The sequence below is a fragment of the Protomyctophum parallelum genome, assembly GCF_964188405.1.
Source record: "Protomyctophum parallelum genome assembly, chromosome: 19".
In the NCBI taxonomy this organism is placed as follows: domain Eukaryota; kingdom Metazoa; phylum Chordata; class Actinopteri; order Myctophiformes; family Myctophidae; genus Protomyctophum; species Protomyctophum parallelum.
This window is the reverse complement of record NC_139717.1, coordinates 2,989,429-3,014,059: the sequence shown is the minus strand read 5'-3', so window position 1 is coordinate 3,014,059 and position 24,631 is coordinate 2,989,429. Positions and strand designations below refer to the sequence as shown.

The 24,631-nt window shown below is 42.5% G+C and overlaps 1 protein-coding gene across 1 annotated transcript; it reads left to right on the top strand.

Moving 5' to 3' along the window:
* Positions 1 to 2,720: 2,720 nt before the first annotated feature.
* On the top strand, positions 2,721 to 23,312 carry blk (BLK proto-oncogene, Src family tyrosine kinase; the record flags this gene model as incomplete). Its single annotated transcript, XM_083791032.1, has 13 exons — positions 2,721 to 2,787; positions 2,950 to 3,085; positions 3,235 to 3,265; positions 4,456 to 4,549; positions 4,675 to 4,773; positions 5,408 to 5,511; positions 6,815 to 6,964; positions 8,279 to 8,431; positions 10,904 to 11,083; positions 12,144 to 12,220; positions 17,314 to 17,464; positions 22,222 to 22,353; positions 23,110 to 23,312. The coding sequence occupies exons 2-13, from the start codon at positions 3,014 to 3,016 to the stop codon at positions 23,310 to 23,312; spliced, it is 1,446 nt and encodes a 481-aa protein (XP_083647158.1). The 5' UTR covers positions 2,721 to 2,787; positions 2,950 to 3,013.
* Between the last annotated feature and the right edge of the window lie 1,319 nt (positions 23,313 to 24,631).

The following is a 24,631-nucleotide window of genomic DNA, read 5'->3' as shown; positions in this document are numbered from 1 at the left end:
TTCATGGAGCATAGGCTGTTGACTACAGTTGGCCAGAGTCCTCTATCCTGGGCCTTCCAGAGTCCTCTATCCTGGGCCTTCCAGAGTCCTCTATCCTGGGCCTTCCAGAGTCCTCTATCCTGGGCCTTCCAGAGTCCTCTATCCTGGGCCTTCTTTCCTCCAGAGTCCTCTATCCTGGGCCTTCTTTCCTCCAGAGTCCTCTATCCTGGGCCTTCTTTCCTCCAGAGTCCTCTATCCTGGGCCTTCTTTCCTCCAGAGTCCTCTATCCTGGGCCTTCTTTCCTCCAGAGTCCTCTATCCTGGGCCTTCTTTCCTCCAGAGTCCTCTATCCTGGGCCTTCTTTCCTCCAGAGTCCTCTATCCTGGGCCTTCTTTCCTCCAGAGTCCTCTATCCTGGGCCTTCTTTCCTCCAGAGTCCTCTATCCTGGGCCTTCTTTCCTCCAGAGTCCTCTATCCTGGGCCTTCCTTTCCAGCTGTTTCCATGTCAGTCCACACTGCTTGACGCTGTGCTGCGGGCTATTGGTGCCTTGAAACGAGAACTGTCGGAGAAAATAGAGGCAAAAGCGCACATTACCATTACCGCAGTAGACCAAGGAAGAACCTCGGCACCTCCGTCATACCAAAGATATGTTCTCTCGCAGCAGACAGACACAACCAGGCCTGGTGCAGAGATTAGCGCTCTGTGAAGCACACGTTCCAATTATGTGTAATGTCCTCAAACCTGATTTATATACTTATCACAATATCCGTTCTACAAGCTCACAATATGCCACGCTGGAACAAGTTGTGAGCAGCTTGTAGACCGGCTTTTTTTTTTATAATTCTTTGTAGAACTCAAGCGTAATTTTCGGCATTGTGATAGCCCTGGAACATGACTGCCATGATAATTATCATGACAGTCATGCAGTGTTTTTTGCAGTCGCTGCATTTACAAGATTTCCGTATATATAAACATTCAGATTTCAAATATAAAGTACTCACAAAGTGTCCCACGGGTGTTAGTTAGTAGCAGCGTGAGCGATTAGAATTGCTGCGTCCCGCGTTCTTTAATAAAAAGCATTTTTGTCCGAGCTCTCCGGCTACTTTTTTCAAACGGGGTTCGTTTGGGAAATCCACAGTTGCACACCGGGAGCGCACTCGCCTATTAGTCATAACAGAACCATCTAAACACTACAGCATGCAGAGGAGAAGTCATAACAGAACCATCTAAACACTACAGCATGCAGAGGAGAAGTCATAACAGAACCATCTAAACACTACAACATGCAGAGGAGAAGTCATAACAGAACCATCTAAATACTACAGCATGCAGAGGAGAAGTCATAACAGAACCATCTACATACTACAGCATGCAGAGGAGAAGTCATAACAGAACCATCTAAATACTACAGCATGCAGAGGAGAAGTCATAACAGAACCATCTAAATACTACAACATGCAGAGGAGAAGTCATAACAGAACCATCTAAACACTACAGCATGCAGAGGAGAAGTCATAACAGAACCATCTAAACACTACAGCATGCAGAGGATAAGTCATAACAGAACCATCTAAACGCTACAACATGCAGAGGAGAAGTCATAACAGAACCATCTAAACACTACAGCATGCAGAGGAGAAGTCATAACAGAACCATCTAAACACTACAACATGCAGAGGAGAAGTCATAACAGAACCATCTAAACACTACAACATGCAGAGGAGAAGTCATAACAGAACCATCTAAACACTACAGCATGCAGAGGAGAAGTCATAACAGGAGCATCTAAACACTACAACATGCAGAGGAGAAGTCATAACAGAACCATCTAAACACTACAACATGCAGAGGAGAAGTCATAACAGAACCATCTAAACACTACAGCATGCAGAGGAGAAGTCATAACAGAACCATCTAAACACTACAGCATGCAGAGGAGAAGTCATAACAGGAGCACTACCAACTCCAACACTTGCATAATCACCTGCATAACTGCATTAATGAATTTGACGGGAAAAGGAAATGAAAAATAGATTTATTTTTCAGGAAATGAAGAAAGCCATATATTTTTAAAACAATGGAATACTGCCTCGTCAAAGTTGGCATTGTGACTTTACTTTATATATCGTCAATTACATGCATGAGAGGGGGTGGAGTTAGCTGCTTTAGCAGGCAGTTTGAGGGTCCAATGGAGTTAAGAGGTTTTGTCCGAAGCCCCTTTTAATACTTTTCATTGGTTCAATAATTGTTTAACCAACAGACAGACGTATAGGGTGTTAAATAACATTGATTTATGAAACAAAATCCTCAAAAATGGAGTTAGGTGGTTTCCTCCCGACAGCGCAGATAGTATAATATAATATTTGTAGAATATAATCATGCAAAATATAAGGCTTTAATACGTGCTTTATTATGACAAGTAAAGAGCCAATATGCTACTAATATAGATGGTAATAAGCAACTAGTTAATGGTGAATATGTGTACCTGAATAAATGCGTTGCCAAAATGTAATACAGGTGTTTAACACAAAACCCTCTCAAACCTTGATTTCCCTGTTTTGATCTGTACAGAATCTTGAAATATTATAACATGTACTTCAATATCACTTCCTCTTGACAATCAGTTTGGGGCTCTGACTCGTTATTGACTGTTCGAGTTAATTGCCAGTATAGTCTGGCTATGCAATACATACGTTTTATAAACATTTATTTCCTTTTCAGCTTCAGGGATGAACTCACAGACCTCTGTGTGGCACAGGCAAGGTCCTCATTGTGGGTGCAGTGGAGACTGACACTTCTGCTTCATCAGGTAAGCTTAAAGATATTACTGTAAAACATCAGGCAAGACGTATAACATCTGGCAACAATGGAACATGGACATTTATTTCAGATCAACACCAATACATTTTATAATTTTTTATAGTATTCCGATGGTGCATCATGTACTGTATGTATAATGACCAAACTGCAGGCCGATGTGGAAAAATACAGCAAGTTAAAGAGGAGAGAATAATTGAATTCTGTTCACGTTCAGGATGGGTTGTACATGGAGTGATAAACAACTTGAACGATTTATGACATGCAGGAACTCTCAGACGACTAACTCAGTAAGTCGACCACATTTCATATCATATACGTAATCATAATAATACAGCACAAATTTGAAATAAATAGTGTCTTTTAAACCATTTGCTGAAAACATTTTTGAAAAAAATAAAAAAATTAAAAACCTTTTTCCCCTGTCCTATACATATAGGTGAGAAGTGGGCCTATTGATCCAGAACCTGGTAATATAAATGAAACACTCATCATACGATATAGTGACCCAGTGTGGTGATGCTGTGTCGAAAGAAATGGCTGGCATAGCAATAATAAAGCCTAATTTATACTTGATGATCGCTTGCTGAAAAAGCAGTTATTTACGGCAAGCACCACCGTTGTGCCATGGTGGTATATAACTGAAGCTTAACCCATTTTGGTGTTTTAAACATTATGTTATAATTTAGCTCGCAGCGAGCTTGTAGGTCTGCTCTTTTTGAAAAATCATTAAAATGTGGCACAAATCATTGAATATATATTTCAGAGTGAACATTTTTAACTACAATATTTGCTTCTGAGGGGGTCCCTGGAGAGATGGGGGTCCGTGTGGCCCAATAGAGGTAATTCTGGGGGTCCTTGACATGAAAAAGGTTGAGCACCACCACCATTTAGAAGCCTTTTTTTATCGACCTCAGTCCAAAATGGGTTTTAAGAGAGCTTACTGATAGGAATCTTTCAGAATGAGAGTTCCTGTCTTCTCTTCTGGGGCAATAGTGACAGATAAGAGAGAGAGAGAGGACACGACCAGAGAGTACAGAGAGATTATCTAAAACTAAGACGAAAAATGTTCGTCGACTACCTTTTTTCACTGGCGAAGAATAAATGGAAACTAAATTAAAACTATGCTATGATGACTAAAACTAAGACTAAATATACTGACAATTTTATTAACAAATAGAAACTAGACTAAAATGTTAGGAAGGGACTATAGTGGACAAGAGATCCAGTAGTCATTTTACACTTGGTTGCATGCTGAAAATAGCCGATTGGCTACTTTCAGCAAGTGTATATTCAGTCATTACGACGGCATCAAGGCCCGCCAAAATACATTTTGTTCGACTAAATCAACTGTAGATTTAGTCGACTAAAATCTCATGACATTTAGTCGACTAAAATTAGACTAACACTAAAACATTCCAGGTGACTAAAATGTGACTAAAACTACATGAAAACTATACAAAAGACTATGGCTAAAACTAAAATAGAAATTTGCTGCCAAAAACAACACTGGTTGTGGTACCGAATTCCTTCAACCCTTTTAACAATGTTAAATACTATACTGTAACTGCATTGACTGATGATGGAATAAGGTCTGACATGTGGATTTGCTCACATAAGCGAGTTAATTCTGACATATTCATTTAAAATGTGCTTTCAGAAGAGCATATTGTTTTTGCACAGTACGACTTCAAACCAAGCACTGAAACTGATCTACCATTCAAAAAGGGGGAAAGACTCAAGATTTTAGACTCGTAAGTGTTCGTGCATTGCAAGTGTTGAATTCAATAATACAGAGTGAAAACTACAGTACAGGAATAAGTGCTTTTTACACCACGTCCAAAATGACCCTAATGTACCATCATTGTCTCATTTGTAGAGATGGGGACTGGTGGCTGGCTAGATCCCTGGTGACCGGAGAGGAAGGCTACATCCCACGGACATATGTAGCCAAAGCAGATACGCTAGAGGTTGAAAAGTAAGTGAAATAATAATAATAATAATAATAACAATATCCAGCAATATACTATGACAAAGACATTCCAGAGATGGTGAATTACTGTAACACACAATGATGGAGTTTGAAAGTAAACTGGATAACGTCACAAACAAGGGACTACATTATTTTCGCTACTATGCCACCAAAATGTGGAACGCCCTACCAACAGTCATTAAGACATGTGAATCCCTTGACTCCTTCAAAACCGCTCTCAAAGGGCACCTACGGATGGCTGCAATTCGAAACTGGCCTCTGTAAAATCTGAATCCCCCCCACCCCTTTTCCCCTCACTGTATATGTTTCTTTTCCCTTTTTGCTTCCTATATGATGAATTCCTGTTCTGTTCTTTAACTACATACAGTAGAAGTGTCTATTTGTACGTCTCTAAATGTTGAACAAGGTGGACCCTCTTGTAGACAAGTGTAATGCTTAATTGGGTCGTCCACTCACAGTTAACAGTCTTTGTATTGAGTCTGTGCTTGAAATGTACTGTAATTCTGCAAACTGTTAATAAATATTTCAATCAATCAATCAAACGATTAAGTATAATTTTGACAACTTTGCCAAATAATAACTGATGATGATGATAATAATAATACATTCTCAAATACAGATGGTACTTCAGGGACGTGACTAGGAAAGACACGGAGCGATTGCTCCTGGGACCAGGGAATAAACCTGGTTGTTTCATGGTGCGAGAGAGCGAGACCAGTTTAGGTGACTATCAGCAACATTCTTTTATTTCATTTCATTTAATAAACCCGGTTGTTTCATGGTGCGAGAGAGCGAGACCAGTTTAGGTGACTATATCAGCAACCTTCTTTTATTTCATTTCATTTAATAAACCCGGTTGTTTCATGGTGCGAGAGAGCGAGACCAGTTTAGGTGACTATATCAGCAACCTTCTTTTATTTCATTTCATTTAATAAACCCGGTTGTTTCATGGTGCGAGAGAGCGAGACCAGTTTAGGTGACTATATCAGCAACCTTCTTTTATTTAATTTCATTTAATAAACCCGGTTGTTTCATGGTGCGAGAGAGCGAGACCAGTTTAGGTGACTATCAGCAACCTTCTTTTATTTCATTTAATTTCATTTCATATTTATTTATTTCATTTCAGTTATGGTTTTATACATGATTATATTCATTTTACTTTGTACTTATTTCTATTTTTTTTACATATCCCATAGCAGAAAAGAAAAGGAGCAGGAAGAAGATAAATCTTATTCATACCTGCCCCTATCATTAAAAAAAACATCTAATTGATGCTGCTAGCAACCATACATTTTATATATCACCATGATTACATCAAATAAAAAAGAAAGAAAAACGACAAAGACAAAAGAACATAGAGCTCAACAACGCTGAGGGAACAAAATAACACTTATATCTAACCTTCCAATTCATATTTTATAATTTCTTTCCTTTTTAAACACTTTCTTAAACTGAAACACTGTTGTACAACTCTTCAACTCCTGGTTTTGTGAATTCCATAACTTTATACCTGTAACAGAAGTGCACATTTGTTTTAGTGTAGTCCGAGCGATTATCATCATCCTCAATACATTAAATTATCTGTCTCGTGTGCATTGTCGTCACAATGCAGATGTCTATTTCCACCCACACAATAAAATACTACATACAAAGAAATATGTTTCTTAACCCATTCTGACCGGGCACCCATTTTGGTGTCAGCATCATGTCATGCTTTAGCTATTTAAAAATAGCAGATCTACAAGCTCATATCGCGCCACCGAGTGGCGCGATACGAGCTTGTAGGTCTGCTATTTTTTGAAAAATCGAAGAACGAGTGACATTTTTTAGAATCTGATCTCAGGTCAGAATGGGTTCATCAGACCAGTGTGTGTCCGGCGGAAACCTCGTATGAATCTGATCTCAGGTCAGAATGGGTTCATCAGACCAGTGTGTGTCCGGCGGAAACCTCGTATGAATCTGATCTCAGGTCAGAATGGGTAAAATGAATGTAGATAAAATGACTCTACCTTAATGGTGCATGCAGGGTCCTGCTCGATGTCCGTCAGAGACTCCGTGCCTGGACTGGGAGATGTGGTCAAACACTATAAGATCCGGAGCATGGACAACGGGGGCTTCTACATCTCCCCCACCAAAACCTTCTCCTCCATGCAGCAGATGATTAAATACTACAGCCGTGAGTATTCATAATAATTATCACACCATGAATGTTTAACTCTATATGTATACCTTGGGCAGCGGTGGTCGAACGGTTTGCGGAGTGGTCTTGATATCGGAAGGTCGCTAGTTCGTATCCCCAGACCGGCACGTTAAAATTACCACCGCTGAAGTGCCCTTGGACAAGGCATTGAACCTCTACCATGAAAGGTTCTATGAGCAGGGCCTGGCTGTAAACAAGTTCTTGAGCTTAGTCCAGTAACCCTGCAGGGTAAACATAGTACCTTACCTGTCCTAGTGTATAGTATAGTTGATCTGGATCCCCCAGGGGTCTAACACTTGGTCCCTGTTTTTTTCCCCCTCCACACCAGCTCTCTCTTCTTTGAAAATAATGATTTACTTTTATACAAGCTCACAGCATGGTGCGTTTGTGACATGTTGTGAGCTTAGACCGGCTCTCTAGGAGGGGCGAGAACCTTTAGCGACGTTTGTCTCTCTATTTCTCGCCAAATGTTGGGCTATTTACGACTTGCCCAGCAGAATAGGGACCACAGGGTTATGGATAACTTAGTCTCTCAAGACAGACTGTTGCCTCAAATTTCGAGGAACAACAGGGGAGGCGCTGTTTTCCAGAATATTTGACGATGGGATTCTCAGATTGTGGATAACTAGAAGTGTTTACACAACTAGAGCCATTTCAGAGTCACGATTACATATCGAAAACAAGGAGGCAACCTGCTTTAACTGAATGTATAATATATGAAGACTGAGAAATAGTACAGTATGTGTGATCATAATCCTAATTGTTAACTTTAACCAAAGGCTATAATCTGAAACGCTTTTGAAGGTCTATGCAGTTCATGTACTATGACAAGAGCAATGAATTATTCTCTTCTATGGTGAGGTCACAGCTTCCATGAAGCTCATAAGACGTTTTAGCTTCTCATGAGCAGAGGCGCACACACACACACACACACACACACACACACACACACACACACACACACACACACACACACACACACACACACACACAGTGTTTGTTGAAATATAATGCTTCCAATGTTTGTGTCACCAGAGATGATGCCTTGTTACAGTGTTAACCTATACATGAAACTCAGCAGTAGTAATAGTGCAGTAATACATTGTAAAATCCTTAATTTAACTCTAACGTATACCTACAAATGTAACCAAGGTTGTCCACTTTGCCACTTTCACAGATACAAATGGATAAATGAACAATTCTACTATACTTATTTTGTACTATAGTGGCTATTTGAGATCAGTTCCATTACAATTGTCTTGCTGGGTATTGTTTGGGCATGCTCTACAGGTACATCAGATGGACTGTGCCAACGTCTGACTGTCCCTCCTAAGTCCCAGATGCCACAGCGGCCGTGGGCACAGGATGAATGGGAGATACCGCGCGAGACCCTGAAGATGGTGAAGAAGCTCGGGGCTGGCCAGTTTGGAGAAGTGTGGATGGGTGAGCCACAAGAGCCAATGAACACAGGTTTACACATGGAAACATGTGTTGCATTCGCCTTTGTAATGTTACAAGCAAAACAAATGAGTCATGTATAGCGCCTTGTAATCAGCTTGCCGGGCATTGCCTGAGTTAAAGTTGATCGGTTTAGCCAGGGGGTGCCCACACATTTTTGACTTGAGAGCTACTTTCAAAATGACCAGCTCAACAAGATCTACTGACCGAAAAAATACATACCATTGCTGAAAATAGTTTAACCCATTCTGACCTGAGATCAGATTCATACGAGGTTTCCACTGGACACACACTGGTCTGATGAACCCATTCTTTTTTTTTTAAGATATTTTTTTGCGGCTTACGCCTTTTTATTGATTTTTGAAGGGACAGACAGTAGGCTGACAGGAAACGGGAGAGAGATGGGGGGATGACATGCAGTAAAGGCCGTGTCGGGTCCGGGAGTCGAACCCGCGGCACACTGCGACTGGATTACCAGTCCGGTGCCCAGACCGTTACGCTACGGCCTGGGCAATGAACCCATTCTGACCTGAGATCAGATTCTAAAAATGTCAGTCGCTCTTCGATTTTTCAAAAATAGCAGACCTACAAGCTCGTATCGCGCCACTCGGTGGCGCGATATGAGCTTGTAGATCTGCTATTTTTAAATGATTTTTTGGGTTTTTTTGGTTTTTTGCTGTCAGCATTTTTGATGCTGACACCAAAATGGGTGCCCGTTCAGAATGGGTTAAATATGGAATAGTGGTGCTGGCGTTACATATAAAGACAAATGCACTAAGGAAGGAATGGGAAATAGAGGGGGAGAAATGGAATAGGTATAGGTTTTTTTTGTATTTAATTTGTAACGCTACCGACCTTTGTGCACAGCAACTTCTAATATTTCATTGTGGGTTTCAGCTGATCAGGCCCTTTTTGATGTCAATCAATCAAGACACCTTAATTCAAGTGGCAGATGGCAAAAATGAAATATTCTTTAGGGGCATCATGTCTTGTGATCTATACTGTATACCTGCACAGCCTTTGTGATCTACTGGTACAGTAGTAGATCACGATCTACCATTTGGGCACCCCTAAGGGCCGATTCATACTCCTATTTTAGAGCCGAATAAAAGTCGGTTCGGCGCTGTAGAGCCTACAATGTGATGTCATTTGAGGTTCGGGGGGGGGGGGGGGGGGGGGGGGGGTACCGTCCTAAAGTCGGCTCTTCGGTGCTACTGAAAATCTCTGACGAGCCGAATTCATTTCGGCACTACAGCGCCGAAACAGCGGTAAAATAGGAGTATGAATCGGCCCTTAGAACCGTTAGGCTGTTCTCCAGATATGTGGCGGTACACAATAATCGACTATGCCGATGCCCACTGTGAATTATCCCATGACCGCGCTTTTGCGGTGGCAGCCCCTAAGCTCTGGAACAACCTCCCCCCCCCATATTAGAGCTGCTCAATCAATTAACATCTTCAAATCCCTTCTCAAAACGCACCTTTTTTCCCTGGCTTTTAATGTGAACTGATTTTTTACCTTTTTAGGCATGTATTGTATTTGAATTTGTTTATTGTTGTCTTTTTGTTGTGAAGCACTTTGGTCAACTTCGGTTGTTTTTATACGTGCTATATAAATAAAGATTGATTGATTGGGAACATTATAGCACTGTGATGCTATAATAAACCATATTCACAATCACAAGCCAGCCGTATTTATCTTACTGTATGTATCACTTCATACCCTTCAGCCCATGCCCCCTTTTACCCAACTGTAAAACAACTGAGAGACTGCCCTCTCCAGACCATGAATGCAGCATTTACTACACGGTGAAAGAAATGCAAAATGCCACTGCCTTTCCATGCCATGCCATACCGGAAGGCAGCATTCAGGAGAATTGCTTTTTTTTTTACCAAACTCTCCTGAACAAATTTGTTTATAAATCCATGTCGTTACACACCTGCATCTCCACTAGCTTAAAGGTTTTATGACATTCATTTTCATTTATTTTTCTTTTTTCTTTTAGGTTTTATGACCTCAATTACACCCAAAAAACCTGAACTTTGAACATTCAGTGGATTTTCTGTGGTCTGAAGTTTTCTTTGGGGTTTGGAAGCCTTTTGAGCTACAATGAAAACAGGCAACACAGTGAAAACAGTGACATCTGTTGGCAAATCCCATTGACATATATGGGATTTGCAGGGTCTTACATCACTTACTGCCGGCAAATCAGAGCACTACTGTTTGAGCCAGAAAACCCCAGATCACAGAAAATCTACTGCAATTGAGATTAGAAAACCTAAAAAAAAATAAGAACAATTCCAAAACTTTTTTTTTTATGTCACAATCCCTTTAAAGAGTGCTGGGTTGCGCCCCGACAATAGCTGATCAGCTCATGAATGACGGAATGTGACATCATAATAAACTACACTCGAAGGCCATTAATAGATTTATAGTGCATGGTTTATCTCACTACAGGTTACTACAAGAACCACCAGAAGGTGGCCATTAAGACCATGAAGGAAGGCACCATGGAACCCGGGGCCTTCCTCCAGGAGGCCAACCTGATGAAGCAGCTGCAGCACGAGAGGCTGGTCCGTCTGCACGCCGTGGTCACCCAGGAGCCCATCCTCATCGTCACCGAGTACATGATCAACGGTGAGACCATGAGAGAGAGAGAGAGAGACTGAGTCTGTGGGCTCTGTTTTCGTCCACGCTAAACCCCTTATGCCTAAACTACTTTGACACGGTTCATGTGGGGCGACTGTGGCTCAAGAGGTAGAGCAGGTCGTCCAATGATCCATGGGTCGGCGGTTCGAATCCCGGCTCCTCCTGTCTACATGTCGAAGTGTCCTTGGGCAAGACACTGAACCCCCAATTGCTCCCGATGTGCTGGTTGGTACCTTGCATGGCTTTCGCCGCAATCGGTGTATGAATGTGTGTGTGAATGGGTGAATGTAATGCACAATCTATGTAAAGCGCCTTGGATAAAAGCGCTATATAAATTTACCATTTACCATGTGAGACCAGGGCCGTGCACACATACTAGACATCAAAAGGGGGCTCTTCATTCAGCCTCTGTCCTTTTACCTGTCTGTAAAAACAACTGCCCTCTCCAGACCACGAATGCAGCGTTTACTACATGGTGGAAGAAATGCGAATGCCTCTGCGAGTCCTTTCCATGCCATGTCGGAAGGCAGCGTTCAGGAGAATTGCTTTTTTCCAGAAGTCTCCGGAACTTAAACGCAGTATTTTGCGTTAACTAATTTGTTTAGAAATCCATGCCGTTACACCTGCATCTCCACTAGCTAAAGAGTGCTGGTTGCGCATAAAATATTGAAATTAGCTGATCTACAACCTCTCAACGTGTCGCAGCGTGACGCGTTGAGAGCTTGTAGATCTGCTATGTTCTCTATTTTCGTCCAAAAGTGATCTCTTTCTATTCAAAAATGTTTTGCAAAATAGTAAAAAAAAGAAAAAAGGGAAAAGTAGTTTAAGCACATAAGGGGTTTAGCATGGACTAGCGCCCTCAATTAATGTTAATTAAAATCTTAGCTATAAATATAATTGTATTTTTTCATTAATGGTTATTTGACACTGTCCAACGCCCATTCATCTGGAGCTAATTAAGTGGATGTGTGAATATTTACATTGCAAAAGACAAATTATGAAAGTCACTCTAAATGTAACGAATCAACCCTTTATTTTATTATTACAGGAAGTCTTCTGGATTTTCTTCAGACGGATGCAGGGAGAAGGCTGAGGCTAACCAAACTGATAGACATGGCCGCACAGGTGGGTTAGTTATAGGGCTGAGGCTAACCAAACTGATAGACATGGCAGCACAGGTGGGTTAGTTATAGGGCTGAGGAGGCTAACCAAACTGATAGACATGACAGCACAGGTGGGTTAGTTATAGGGCTGAGGAGGCTAACCAAACTGATAGACATGACAGCACAGGTGGGTTAGTTATAGGGCTGAGGAGGCTAACCAAACTGATAGACATGACAGCACAGGTGGGTTAGTTATAGGGCTGAGGAGGCTAACCAAACTGATAGACATGGCAGCACAGGTGGGTTAGTTATAGGGCTGAGGCTAACCAAACTGATAGACATGACAGCACAGGTGGGTTAGTTATAGGGCTGAGGAGGCTAACCAAACTGATAGACATGACAACACAGGTGGGTTAGTTATAGGGCTGAGGAGGCTAACCAAACTGATAGACATGACAGCACAGGTGGGTTAGTTATAGGGCTGAGGAGGCTAACCAAACTGATAGACATGGCAGCACAGGTGGGTTAGTTATAGGGCTGAGGAGGCTAACCAAACTGATAGACATGGCCGCACAGGTGGGTTAGTTATTGGGCTGAGGCTAACCAAACTGATAGACATGGCAGCACAGGTGGGTTAGTTATAGTTAGGGCTGAGGCTAACCAAACTGATAGACATGGCAGCACAGGTGGGTTAGTTATAGGGCTGAGGCTAACCAAACTGATAGACATGGCCGCACAGGTGGGTTAGTTATAGAGCTGAGGCTAACCAAACTGATAGACATGTCAGCACAGGTGGGTTAGTTATAGAGCTGAGGCTAACCAAACTGATAGACATGTCAGCACAGGTGGGTTAGTTATTGGGCTGAGGCTAACCAAACTGATAGACATGGCAGCACAGGTGGGTTAGTTATTGGGCTGAGGCTAACCAAACTGATAGACATGGCAGCACAGGTGGGTTAGTTATAGTTAAGGCTGAGGCTAACCAAACTGATAGACATGTCAGCACAGGTGGGTTAGTTATAGAGCTGAGGCTAACCAAACTGATAGACATGGCAGCACAGGTGGGTTAGTTATAGAGCTGAGGCTAACCAAACTGATAGACATGGCCGCACAGGTGGGTTAGTTATAGGGCTGAGGCTAACCAAACTGATAGACATGGCAGCACAGGTGGGTTAGTTATAGGGCTGAGGAGGCTAACCAAACTGATAGACATGACAGCACAGGTGGGTTAGTTATAGGGCTGAGGAGGCTAACCAAACTGATAGACATGACAGCACAGGTGGGTTAGTTATAGGGCTGAGGAGGCTAACCAAACTGATAGACATGACAGCACAGGTGGGTTAGTTATAGGGCTGAGGAGGCTAACCAAACTGATAGACATGGCAGCACAGGTGGGTTAGTTATAGGGCTGAGGCTAACCAAACTGATAGACATGACAGCACAGGTGGGTTAGTTATAGGGCTGAGGCTAACCAAACTGATAGACATGACAGCACAGGTGGGTTAGTTATAGGGCTGAGGCTAACCAAACTGATAGACATGGCAGCACAGGTGGGTTAGTTATAGGGCTGAGGAGGCTAACCAAACTGATAGACATGACAACACAGGTGGGTTAGTTATAGGGCTGAGGAGGCTAACCAAACTGATAGACATGACAGCACAGGTGGGTTAGTTATAGGGCTGAGGAGGCTAACCAAACTGATAGACATGGCAGCACAGGTGGGTTAGTTATAGGGCTGAGGAGGCTAACCAAACTGATAGACATGGCCGCACAGGTGGGTTAGTTATTGGGCTGAGGCTAACCAAACTGATAGACATGGCAGCACAGGTGGGTTAGTTATAGTTAGGGCTGAGGCTAACCAAACTGATAGACATGGCAGCACAGGTGGGTTAGTTATAGGGCTGAGGCTAACCAAACTGATAGACATGGCCGCACAGGTGGGTTAGTTATAGAGCTGAGGCTAACCAAACTGATAGACATGGAAGCACAGGTGGGTTAGTTATAGGGCTGAGGCTAACCAAACTGATAGACATGGAAGCACAGGTGGGTTAGTTATAGGGCTGAGGCTAACCAAACTGATAGACATGGCAACACAGGTGGGTTAGTTATAGGGCTGAGGAGGCTAACCAAACTGATAGACATGGCAACACAGGTGGGTTAGTTATAGGGCTGAGGAGGCTAACCAAACTGATAGACATGGCAACACAGGTGGGTTAGTTATAGGGCTGAGGAGGCTAACCAAACTGATAGACATGGCCGCACAGGTGGGTTAGTTATAGGGCTGAGGAGGCTAACCAAACTGATAGACATGGCAACACAGGTGGGTTAGTTATAGGGCTGAGGAGGCTAACCAAACTGATAGACATGACAACACAGGTGGGTTAGTTATAGGGCTGAGGCTAACCAAACTGATAGACATGGCAGCACAGGTGGGTTAGTTATAGGGCTGAGGAGGCTAACCAAACTGATAGACATGACAGCACAGGTGGGTTAGTTAGTTGACCCATTTAGGCCTGACGTCGAATAAAAAAGAAAAACTTCTAAATCTTGACAATTTTCAGAAAAGCCTGTGTTTCTGTCAGTGGTGCTCAACCTGTTTCATGTCAAAGAACCCCAGAATTATCTGTAATTGGCCACCGACCCCCGCCCCCCCCCCCCCCCATCTGATAAATGGTAAATGGTGCATTTATATAGCGCCTTTGGGTGACTCATTCACACACACACATTCATACACCGATAGCGGCGGAAGCCATGCAAGGCACCAACCAGCACATCGGGAGCAATTTGGGGTTCAGTGTCTTTGCTCAAGGACACTTCGACATGTAGACAGGAGGAGGAGCCGGGATTCGAACCGCCGACCCATGGATCATTGGACGACCTGCTCTACCTCTTGAGCCACAGTCGCCCCCATCTGAAAATATGTTGTTCCAGGCACGACCCCCCAGAAGCAAAGATTTGAGTTAAAACGTTCGCTCTGAAAGAATATATATACCGGTATTCAAAGATTTGCACCACATTTTTAAGATTTTTCAAAAATAGCAGACCTACAAGCTCGTAGCGTGGCACTCGGTGCCGCACTATGAGCTTGTAGATCTGCTATTTTTCAATAGCTAAAGTATACCATAATGCTTAAAACACCAAAAGGGGTCCCCACCCAGAATGGAAAAATACGTCATGGCTTCTAGTTTCTTTTAGAAACATATTTACCACTCACTCTTGGTAAATATGTATTCATTATACTGTATCGCATGTGGCTCCTGCTTTTTTGTGTTTACAATTTGAGTTGAATTACATTATTAGTCCAGTGGTTTTCAACAATGTTCATTTCAAGGCCCATTATTAATTTGGCATTTGAGCCACGGACCACCATTTGATGACATTTAGCCTCTCTTAGACCCGAGAGGCCGAGACCAAAGAATATATATAATATATATATATACATACATATATATATATATATATATATATATATATATATATATATATATAGTTGTCGGTTAATAATTTGTCCACAATTCCATGCTGCTGTATTGAAACGTTGATCAAAATAACTTCTTAAGACTTCTTGTAAATTAAGCAATGTAGATGTTTTAACAATAATATCTAATATCTAATAATAAGGGTCCATTTGGTTTCCAACACACTCCATCATTTAGCTGGGGACCACCTGGAACCTCCTCAAGGACCACTGGTGGTCCCCGGACCACTGGTTGAAAACCTCTGCATTAGTCGACACCGTCGAAGTTATTTGCGTACTATTTACTGATCGCGATATATACACCAATTAACACCTGATTGTACAACAGCTGTCCCGAACATCTCCAAACTCAGCTCCATACTGAGGATCATATCATCTCTATTTATAGCTGGGTGTACTGTAGTACAGTAGGATACACACGTTATAACGTCCACGTAAACGGTGATGTTTCTGTGGCGAGGCTCTTCCTCTTCTGGCTGCAAAACCTCATTTCTGCGTCAATTATTAACATCCGGACAGGAAGTTGTTAAGCTCCCAACCCCAGTGTGCCCACCCCCCTCGAGGCGACATGCTTCAGCTTCCTGTTAGTTGATGAACGCGCGTACACACACACACACACACACACACACACGCACACACGCACACACGCACACGCACACGCACACGCACACGCACACGCACACGCACACGCACACGCACACACACACACACACACACACACACACACACACACACACACACACACACACACACCCACACCCACACCCACACACACACACACACACACACACACACACACACACAGTTGTTTTTTGCAATGACAAATTCGGTTGGTTTCCAGGATACACGTCCCAACCTTTAAAGATACCGCTTTATTTTATACCACATTTAGTTATTTATTTATTTATCTTTCTTTTATTTCACATTCTATAAATGAGGTCTTCATCATCAATGAATTCATGCGGCCACAACCTCTAAAAGTCGTGATGTGTAGGTCTGCTATTTTTGAAAGATCCGTTAAAATGTGCCTCGAAACTTTGAATATATATATTCTTTCAGAGCGAACGTTTTTAACTCAAATCTTTGCTTCTGGGGGGGGGGGGGGGGGGGTCCCTGGAACAACACATTTTCGGATGGGGGTCGGCGGCCAAATACATATATTTTTTGGGGTCCTTGACATGAAATATTGCAGAGAACCACTGAAGTGAACATGATGTTTTTCAGAAAATTGTCATGATTTACAGTAGAAGACATTTTTTTTAATTTCGACGTCAGGCCTAATGCCTTTACTACTATATCTCCCTGTCGTCTCTTCATGTGGACAGATACTAAACTACTAAAATAAACTACGGATAATAAACGTATTAACCCATTCTGACCGGGCACCCATTTTGGTGTCAGCATCATGTCGTGCTTTAGCTATTTAAAAATAGCAGATCTACAAGCTCATATCGCGCCACCGAGTGGCGCGATACGAGCTTGTAGGTCTGCTATTTCTTTTTTTATCGAAGAACGACTGACATTTTTAGAATCTGATCTCAGGTCAGAATGGGTTCATCAGACCAGTGTGTGTCCAGTGGAAACCTCGTGTGAATCTGATCTCAGGTCAGAATAAACTACTCTCTTCCTGTGGACAGATAGCTGAAGGCATGGCTTTCATTGAGAAGCAGAACTACATCCACAGAGACCTGCGGGCAGCCAACATACTGGTCAACGAGACACTGCACTGCAAGATAGCGGACTTTGGCCTGGCCAGGGTCATAGAGTCTGAATACACCGCACAGGAAGGTACAGTACAGTACCACGTGCACACATACTGTAGACATCAAAGGGGGCTTCAGCCCCTGCTCCTTTTAACCCGTCTGTAAAACAACTGCCCTCTCCAGACCACGAATGAACGCAACATTTACTACATGGTGGAAGAAATGCAAATGCCTCTCCTTTCCTTTCCTTTCCATGCCCGGATAAGGCAGCGTTCAGGAGAATGAACTTTGAACGCAGCATTTTGCGTTGAACAAATGTGTTTATAAATCCATGCCGTTACACCACATATCTCCACTAGCTAAAGAGTGCTGGGTTGCGCCCCGAAAATAGCTGATCTACGAGCGCTTGTAGATCTGCTATTTTTGTCCATAAGCGCCCCCCCCTTACGTGATTTCAGCCCCTGCTTCTCTGACACTCTCTGCGCGTCCCTGACAGGATCAACTTGATCAAATACACTGTAGGCCTACATTACGTTACGAGTACGTTCATGTAACTCTGAGTGTGTGAATGGACCCGTAAGGCAGTCAGGGACGGATTAACCCCCATGAGGGCCCCTGGGCCGGTCATTTTTTGCAGGGCCCCCATAGCGTGCGTGCGCGCAACATTTTTGTGTTTTTCCGTGTTTTTATCATGTTTTTGATCTAAATTTAACTAAGTCAATGGCCAATGAAGGTCCCCAGGAGCCCTTTTCAGGGCCTCAAACCTAGTACTGCATGGTCCAATTTCCCTGAAGGGCCCCTGAGAGCCAAGGGCCCCTGGGCCACGGCCCCACTGGCCCAATGGCTAATTTGTCCCGTAAGGCAGTGGTTCCCCAGCCTTTTCTAGATCATTCAGGGCGCACTTGAAATTCTCCCAACCGTTCACGGCCCATGTTGGCCTACAGTATGTGACCATTCAACATGGCAGCCAAATAAATGGCTACCATGCCACCTGGTCAGATGGGTTGGCCGCATGGATTTTCAGAGCATGTTTATTTTCATTCTCAACCAATTGAGATAGATTTTTGGCTTTCATTGTGTACTTTAAAGGACAACTTTAGTTTTTTTCAACCAAGGTTCATGTTTTAGGTTGTTATTAGAGAAACTAAAAGGTGAGTGTTCATTTTCTTTCATTTGCTGCTTTCTTTCGTTTTGGGGATTTTAGCAGTTTTTGACAAGGGGGCGGGGGCATTCGAGCATGGGGCTAAATATGTATTTTTTTACAAAATATTATGTCGATTTATTTCTTTATTATTTACTATAGTCCTAATAAACCCCAAGAAATTACATCTGGCCACAAAAGATCACAGGATCTATTGAATGTGACAAACTGACATATTGAGCCTATACACACAGTATAAGCCTTCCCCCAGTAGGCTACCTTCACATTCAGTAGATCCTGTGATCTTTTGTGGCCAGATGTAATTTCCTGGGGTTTATTAGGACTATAGTAAATAATAAATAAATAAATCGCCATCAAATTTGGTAAAAAAAATACATATTTAGCCCCATGCTCGAATGCCCCCGCCCCCCTGTCAAAAACTGCTAAAATCCCCAAAACGAAAGAAAGCAGCAAATGAAAGAAAATTAACACTCACCTTTTAGTTTCTCTAATAACAACCTAAAACATGAACCTTGGTTGAAAAAAACTAAAGTTGTCCTTTAAGTAGGTATCAAAATGAAAACACATTTTCATCTTTTTTGACACTCTTTTTTTTTTTTATATGAATTTAACATTTTATCATTGCCATAATAAGGGTCCATTCGGTTCCATTTTTACTCTCTCTGAGTTACGTACATTTCCATAAGGTTCCATTTTCTACACTATTTGCACACACTAAATTCACACTCAGGATATTGCTGTGTAAATGATGTACTGTAGCTGTTCCAGATGCATTGAAAAACTAATTTTGTGGGGCCAGACTTGCATTGCATTCATGGGTGCATTTTGTGTCCCGGTTAATTTTGTTAACTCCTGGGGCCAGACTTGCATTGCATGCATCGGTGCATTTTGTGTCCCGGTTAATTTTGTTAACTCCTGGGGCCAGACTTGCATTGCATGCATCGGTGCATTTTGTGTCCCGGTTAATTTTGTTAACTCCTGGGGCCAGACTTGCATTGCATGCATCGGTGCATTTTGTGTCCCGGTTAATTTTGTTAACTCCTGGGGCCAGACTTGCATTGCATGCATCGGTGCATTTTGTGTCCCGGTTAATTTTGTTAACTCCTGGGGCCAGACTTGCATTGCATGCATCGGTGCATTTTGTGTCCCGGTAAGGTTCATGGGAACATGCTGGCAGCAGATACTGTAAATATGCAGTCGTCTAAAATGCATTGTGAAACAAACAGAGCTTAAAAGCTGCACAGGTTTGGAATTTTGGATGCTTGAAACAGGCTGAAAAACTCAATTTAGTGATAATGCTGACATCGATTAACACCAAACATTTTGTAGGGACATAATGCAACTCCAACTGGGAGGAATGGGGCCACTTTTGAATAAAATAAAATAAACACACACAGATACATCAGGAATCACAACAAACTGATGGCAGTGCGTTGGGACAGGTACGACCGCAGGCTGGGATATTCCAGGTACAGTGCTATTGTACATTATTGTAGCTTATTATTATAATATTATCATTATATCCAGATAGTTTAGGCTAAAACAAGCGGCATAACTTTTGCCCAATTGGAACGTTTGCGCTAGAGATAGCCTAGAACTGTGGCTTCAAGTCAAGAGTACGCTAATTATCGCGTGACTCATGCTTAAGTGATTCTCTCAGCATGTTTTCAAGACTTATCTGTAGTACAAATCTGTCATCTTGCTGCATTTGCTGTCATTTCCACCACAAGAAGCTTCCTTTAGCCTGCTTGCACTAAAATAAGCACCTGCTTTTTAGAGGCAAAGCTATTCTGTGTAAAACAACCACACTTATTAGCAGCACTTACTATCAGGCAGCATTGGCCTGAAGGTTAGAGGAGCAAGCTTGTGGATAAATTATTCCCGGTTCGATCCACCGAACCAGCAGGTAAAATACAGTATGGGCGGGGAATTAAATGAGCACCACTAAATTAGCACTAAACCCTCCCTCAAAACCCATTGTTGAACTGCTCCTAAAGAGTTTGTGATCATAACAATTATCACCAACATAATTCCAAAAATAAATCCTTAATACATGGCTCTAACTTGCTATAATTTTATGCCTACTGTCCGGCTCCCTTAGAAATGGTAAATGGTGCATTTATATAGCGCCTTTAACTTTATCCAAGGCGCTTTACATAGATTGTGCATTACATTCACACACATTCATACACCGATGGCAGCGGAAACCATGCAAGGCACCAACCAGCACATCAGGAGCAATTAGGGGTTCAGTGTCTTGCTCAAGGACACTTCCACACTAACTCTGGGGGAGCCCACAGGGTTCGAACTGGCAACCTTGTGGTTCCCATCCAGCCACTCTACCCCGCCTATGTTGCTATTCATATCCACTAGGTGGCATTGTTGATACAGTATTCAGGATCTGTTCATCTAGAAACATGAGTCTGGATCAAGGTGATCCCATCCTGAAGTTCTTTGAACAACCGGGACAAAATCTGGCTGGATTGTCTGATCCTGGATCACAAAATATAGGATTTCTAAATCTGATCAGATCAGATATCCAATAAAGGTTTTGAACTCCTGAGTCCTGGGCCCAGGTGTTTAAGTGTGTGAGTGTGAAGCAGCTGAGCATTGCTGAAAAAGAACCCAGGCTGATTAAAACAAATAATCATGATGTGTGATCCATGTGTGAACAAATGTTCCAAGCTACAGTAAGTCAGAGATGTGATGTCAGTTACAGGAAACCGTTGCCTATAGGTTACAGAGAAATCATAACAAAACACTGGTGAAAACAAATTCCATCCGATGGAAAAAAAAGGGGGAAAGAATAATTAACAAAAAAAATTCTGTGATTTGTTCAGTAATTTGATTTCATGAAGAAACCAAAGAAAGTCTATACATTAGAAGTTAGAACACAAATGTTTAACCCATTCTGAAAGGGCACCCATTTTGGTGTCAGCATCATGTTATGCTTTAGCTATTGAAAAATAGCAGATCTACAAGCTCATATCGCGCCACCGAGTGGCGCGATACGAGCTTGTAGGTCTGCTATTTTTGAATAATGGAAGAACGACTGACATTTTTAGAATCTGATCTCAGGTCAGAATGGGTTAATCAGACCAGTGTGTGTCCAGTGGAAACCTCGTATGAATCTGATCTCAGGTCAGAATGGGTTAAGATGTAGTGAAAACAGTCGATCTCTACGAGCTCACAAAGTGGCACAAAGCAACGCGTTGTGAGCTTCTCTTTTGGGTGGTTTGGGAACCACCGCTCTGCACACTATACCACTGGTTCCCAAAGTGGGGTCCGGGGACCCCTAGGGGTACTTGAGGGAATTCCAGGGGGTACCTACAGTAGCTCAATTAGAGATAGTTATAAACCAAATGGACCCTTATGGCTCTGTAACTCTGAGAGTGTACACATGGAACCTTGGTGGTTTTACAATATAAATTGGGGTACCAGAGATAGAAATGCCATTAAATCAGGGGTCCGTAGCAGCATAATGCTTGTGAAACTATGGGGGTCCATGAAATTAATATGTTTCGGAATCACTGCTAGAGCCGTAGAAATCCTCCCTTATCGGGGTCACTGGTACATGTATATGTTTTCAAATGGGGGTCCGTGGCCTAAATAAATGTTGATTTGGGGGTCCTTGACATGAAAAGGTTTGGGAACTACCTTCTGTCTCTCTGGATGCCTAGGAGCCAAGTTCCCCATCAAATGGACCGCCCCGGAGGCCATCAACTATGGCACGTTCAGCATCAAGTCAGACGTGTGGTCCTTTGGCATCCTCCTGACAGAAATAGTCACCTACGGCAGAATACCATACCCAGGTCAGTGAACCCACCTACGGCAGAATACCATACCCAGGTCAGTGAACCCACCTACGGCAGAATACCATACCCAGGTCAGTGAAAACAACCGAAAAGAATATATACACTGCAATAACTGTATTGTATATAATCTAGCATACTGTACTGCAGTTATCCTCAATCCACTTTTAATTTCAACTCTTAACCCATTTTGGACTGAGGTCGATTAAAAAAAAGGCTTCCAAATAAATAAATAAATCTGAACCTTTTTCATGTCAAGGACCCCCAGAATTATCTCTATTGGGCCACCGACCCCCATCTCAAAATATGTTGCTCCAGGGACCCCCCAGAAGCAAATGTTTTAGTTATTAAAAAATGTTCTCTCTGAAATATATATTCAAAGATTTGTGCCACATTTTCACGATTTTTCAAAATAGCAGACCTACAAGCTTGTACTGCTTAGCTAGCTAAATTATAACAATGTTTGAAACACCAAAAGGGGTTCCTGCCCAAATGGGTTAAGAGTGTACAGTACGTCCCTCGACCCCATGACTGTTGCACTTTCTCAGAATGGCTAGATTAGATTCATGTCAGTTCCCTATAATGTCATCATCCATAACCAAACCTCAATAGACCCAGCTGAAACTAAATGAACACTTTGTTTCTGTGTAGAGGTACAGTAGTAACACTTTGTTTCTGCGTAGAGGTACAGTAGTAACACTTTGTTTCTGTGTAGAGGTACAGCAGTAACCCGGGCTCTCTTTCTCTCCTCACTAGGGATGACCAACCCAGAGGTGATCAGGAACCTGGAGAGTTCGTACCGCATGCCGCGTCCCGATGGCTGCAGCGAGGAGCTCTACGGCCTGATGATGCTCTGCTGGAGGGAGAGGCCGGAGGAAAGGCCCACCTTTGAATACCTGCAGGCCACCCTTAACGATTTCTTCATCGCCACAGAGGGACAGTATGAGATGCAGCCCTGATGATGATGATGATGATGATGAGCGGAAACCTATACTTTCAAAGCACGCTAACTGTCACGCTAATAGTCACGCTAATGACTATTTTTCATACTTTTTCTTTGTGCCTTCGATCCTTCCTGCTGCGTGGATATAAATAAAAGGCTATTTGTGGACGGTCCCCCCCCCCCCCCCCCCCCCCTAGAGGCAGACGTACCACACTTCAAACCTTCTACAGGAAACTTTGGCTTTACTGAACTCATTTCAGTTTCTTTCTGACAGTCCATGTTGACATTAGACTGCTTTGGATTAGGAAGAGACATGATAAACACGGTAACAAGAAGACTCGCCCCGTTTCTGTTTTCCTCCCAGACTTTTCCCCAGTGAGGGGTGGGAGAAGCTGGACAGCAGACGGCTGGACTTTGAATTTCTCTAACTATAAACTTTCATGAGTACAAATATATTTTATGAAAAGCTACTACAGTGAAGTCTGTTCACAGAAGTTGTTGTAGGCATATGTGGGGATTATCTGACGAGGTACCAGTTGAGGGGGCAAAACCTTACATATACTAAATAATACTAAATTGTTTATAGGTTCAATATAAGTCAAATAATATAGCCTTTCCACAGGAGTATCTTTTTATATTTTTCCAAAAAGAATACAAACAGCCAATAGCACATTACAAAGTTATCCCCCTCACTGGGGAAAATTCCGGGAGGAAAAACGGGCACGCACCGGGGCGAGTAGTCCAGTATTCATAAACACTGTGTGATATAAAGGTTACACATGGATGGAAGGTTTAGTGACTATAGTGTACAACCTGGACTTGCAGAGATAGATATAAGCACAAGTGCAGTTGCACGACAAACCTTTGCATGGTACAAATGACTATGAGTTGAATTGAAGAAAATGCACTCATTGTGTCCTTTTCACATGATTTTATTAACCTCTGACGAGAGACAACGTACGCCGTACGCGTTTCGGCCTGGCTGGCCTTCCACAGCGTTGTCAGAGGGAAATAAAATCATATGAAAAGGACATAATGAGTGCAGCTGGCATTTTCTGCAATTCTTCAACTTGTATCTTCGAGCCTTGCACCTAAAAGGATTTTGTTCTAACCTGGAGTGTTGTCTGCTTCGGCAGTACTTTTCTCATAAATGACTATGACGACTATAGAATTAGAATTTAAAAAAATCATATCACATTTATCGGATTCCTTAATGATTCAGTAGCAATAAGCTTTCAGAAACCGGGACCTTCAGGTGAAGTGAATGCATGAAATGATTTATAAATATTTGCATTCTTGGAGTATTTGATATATTCATGATTATATACAATCAGT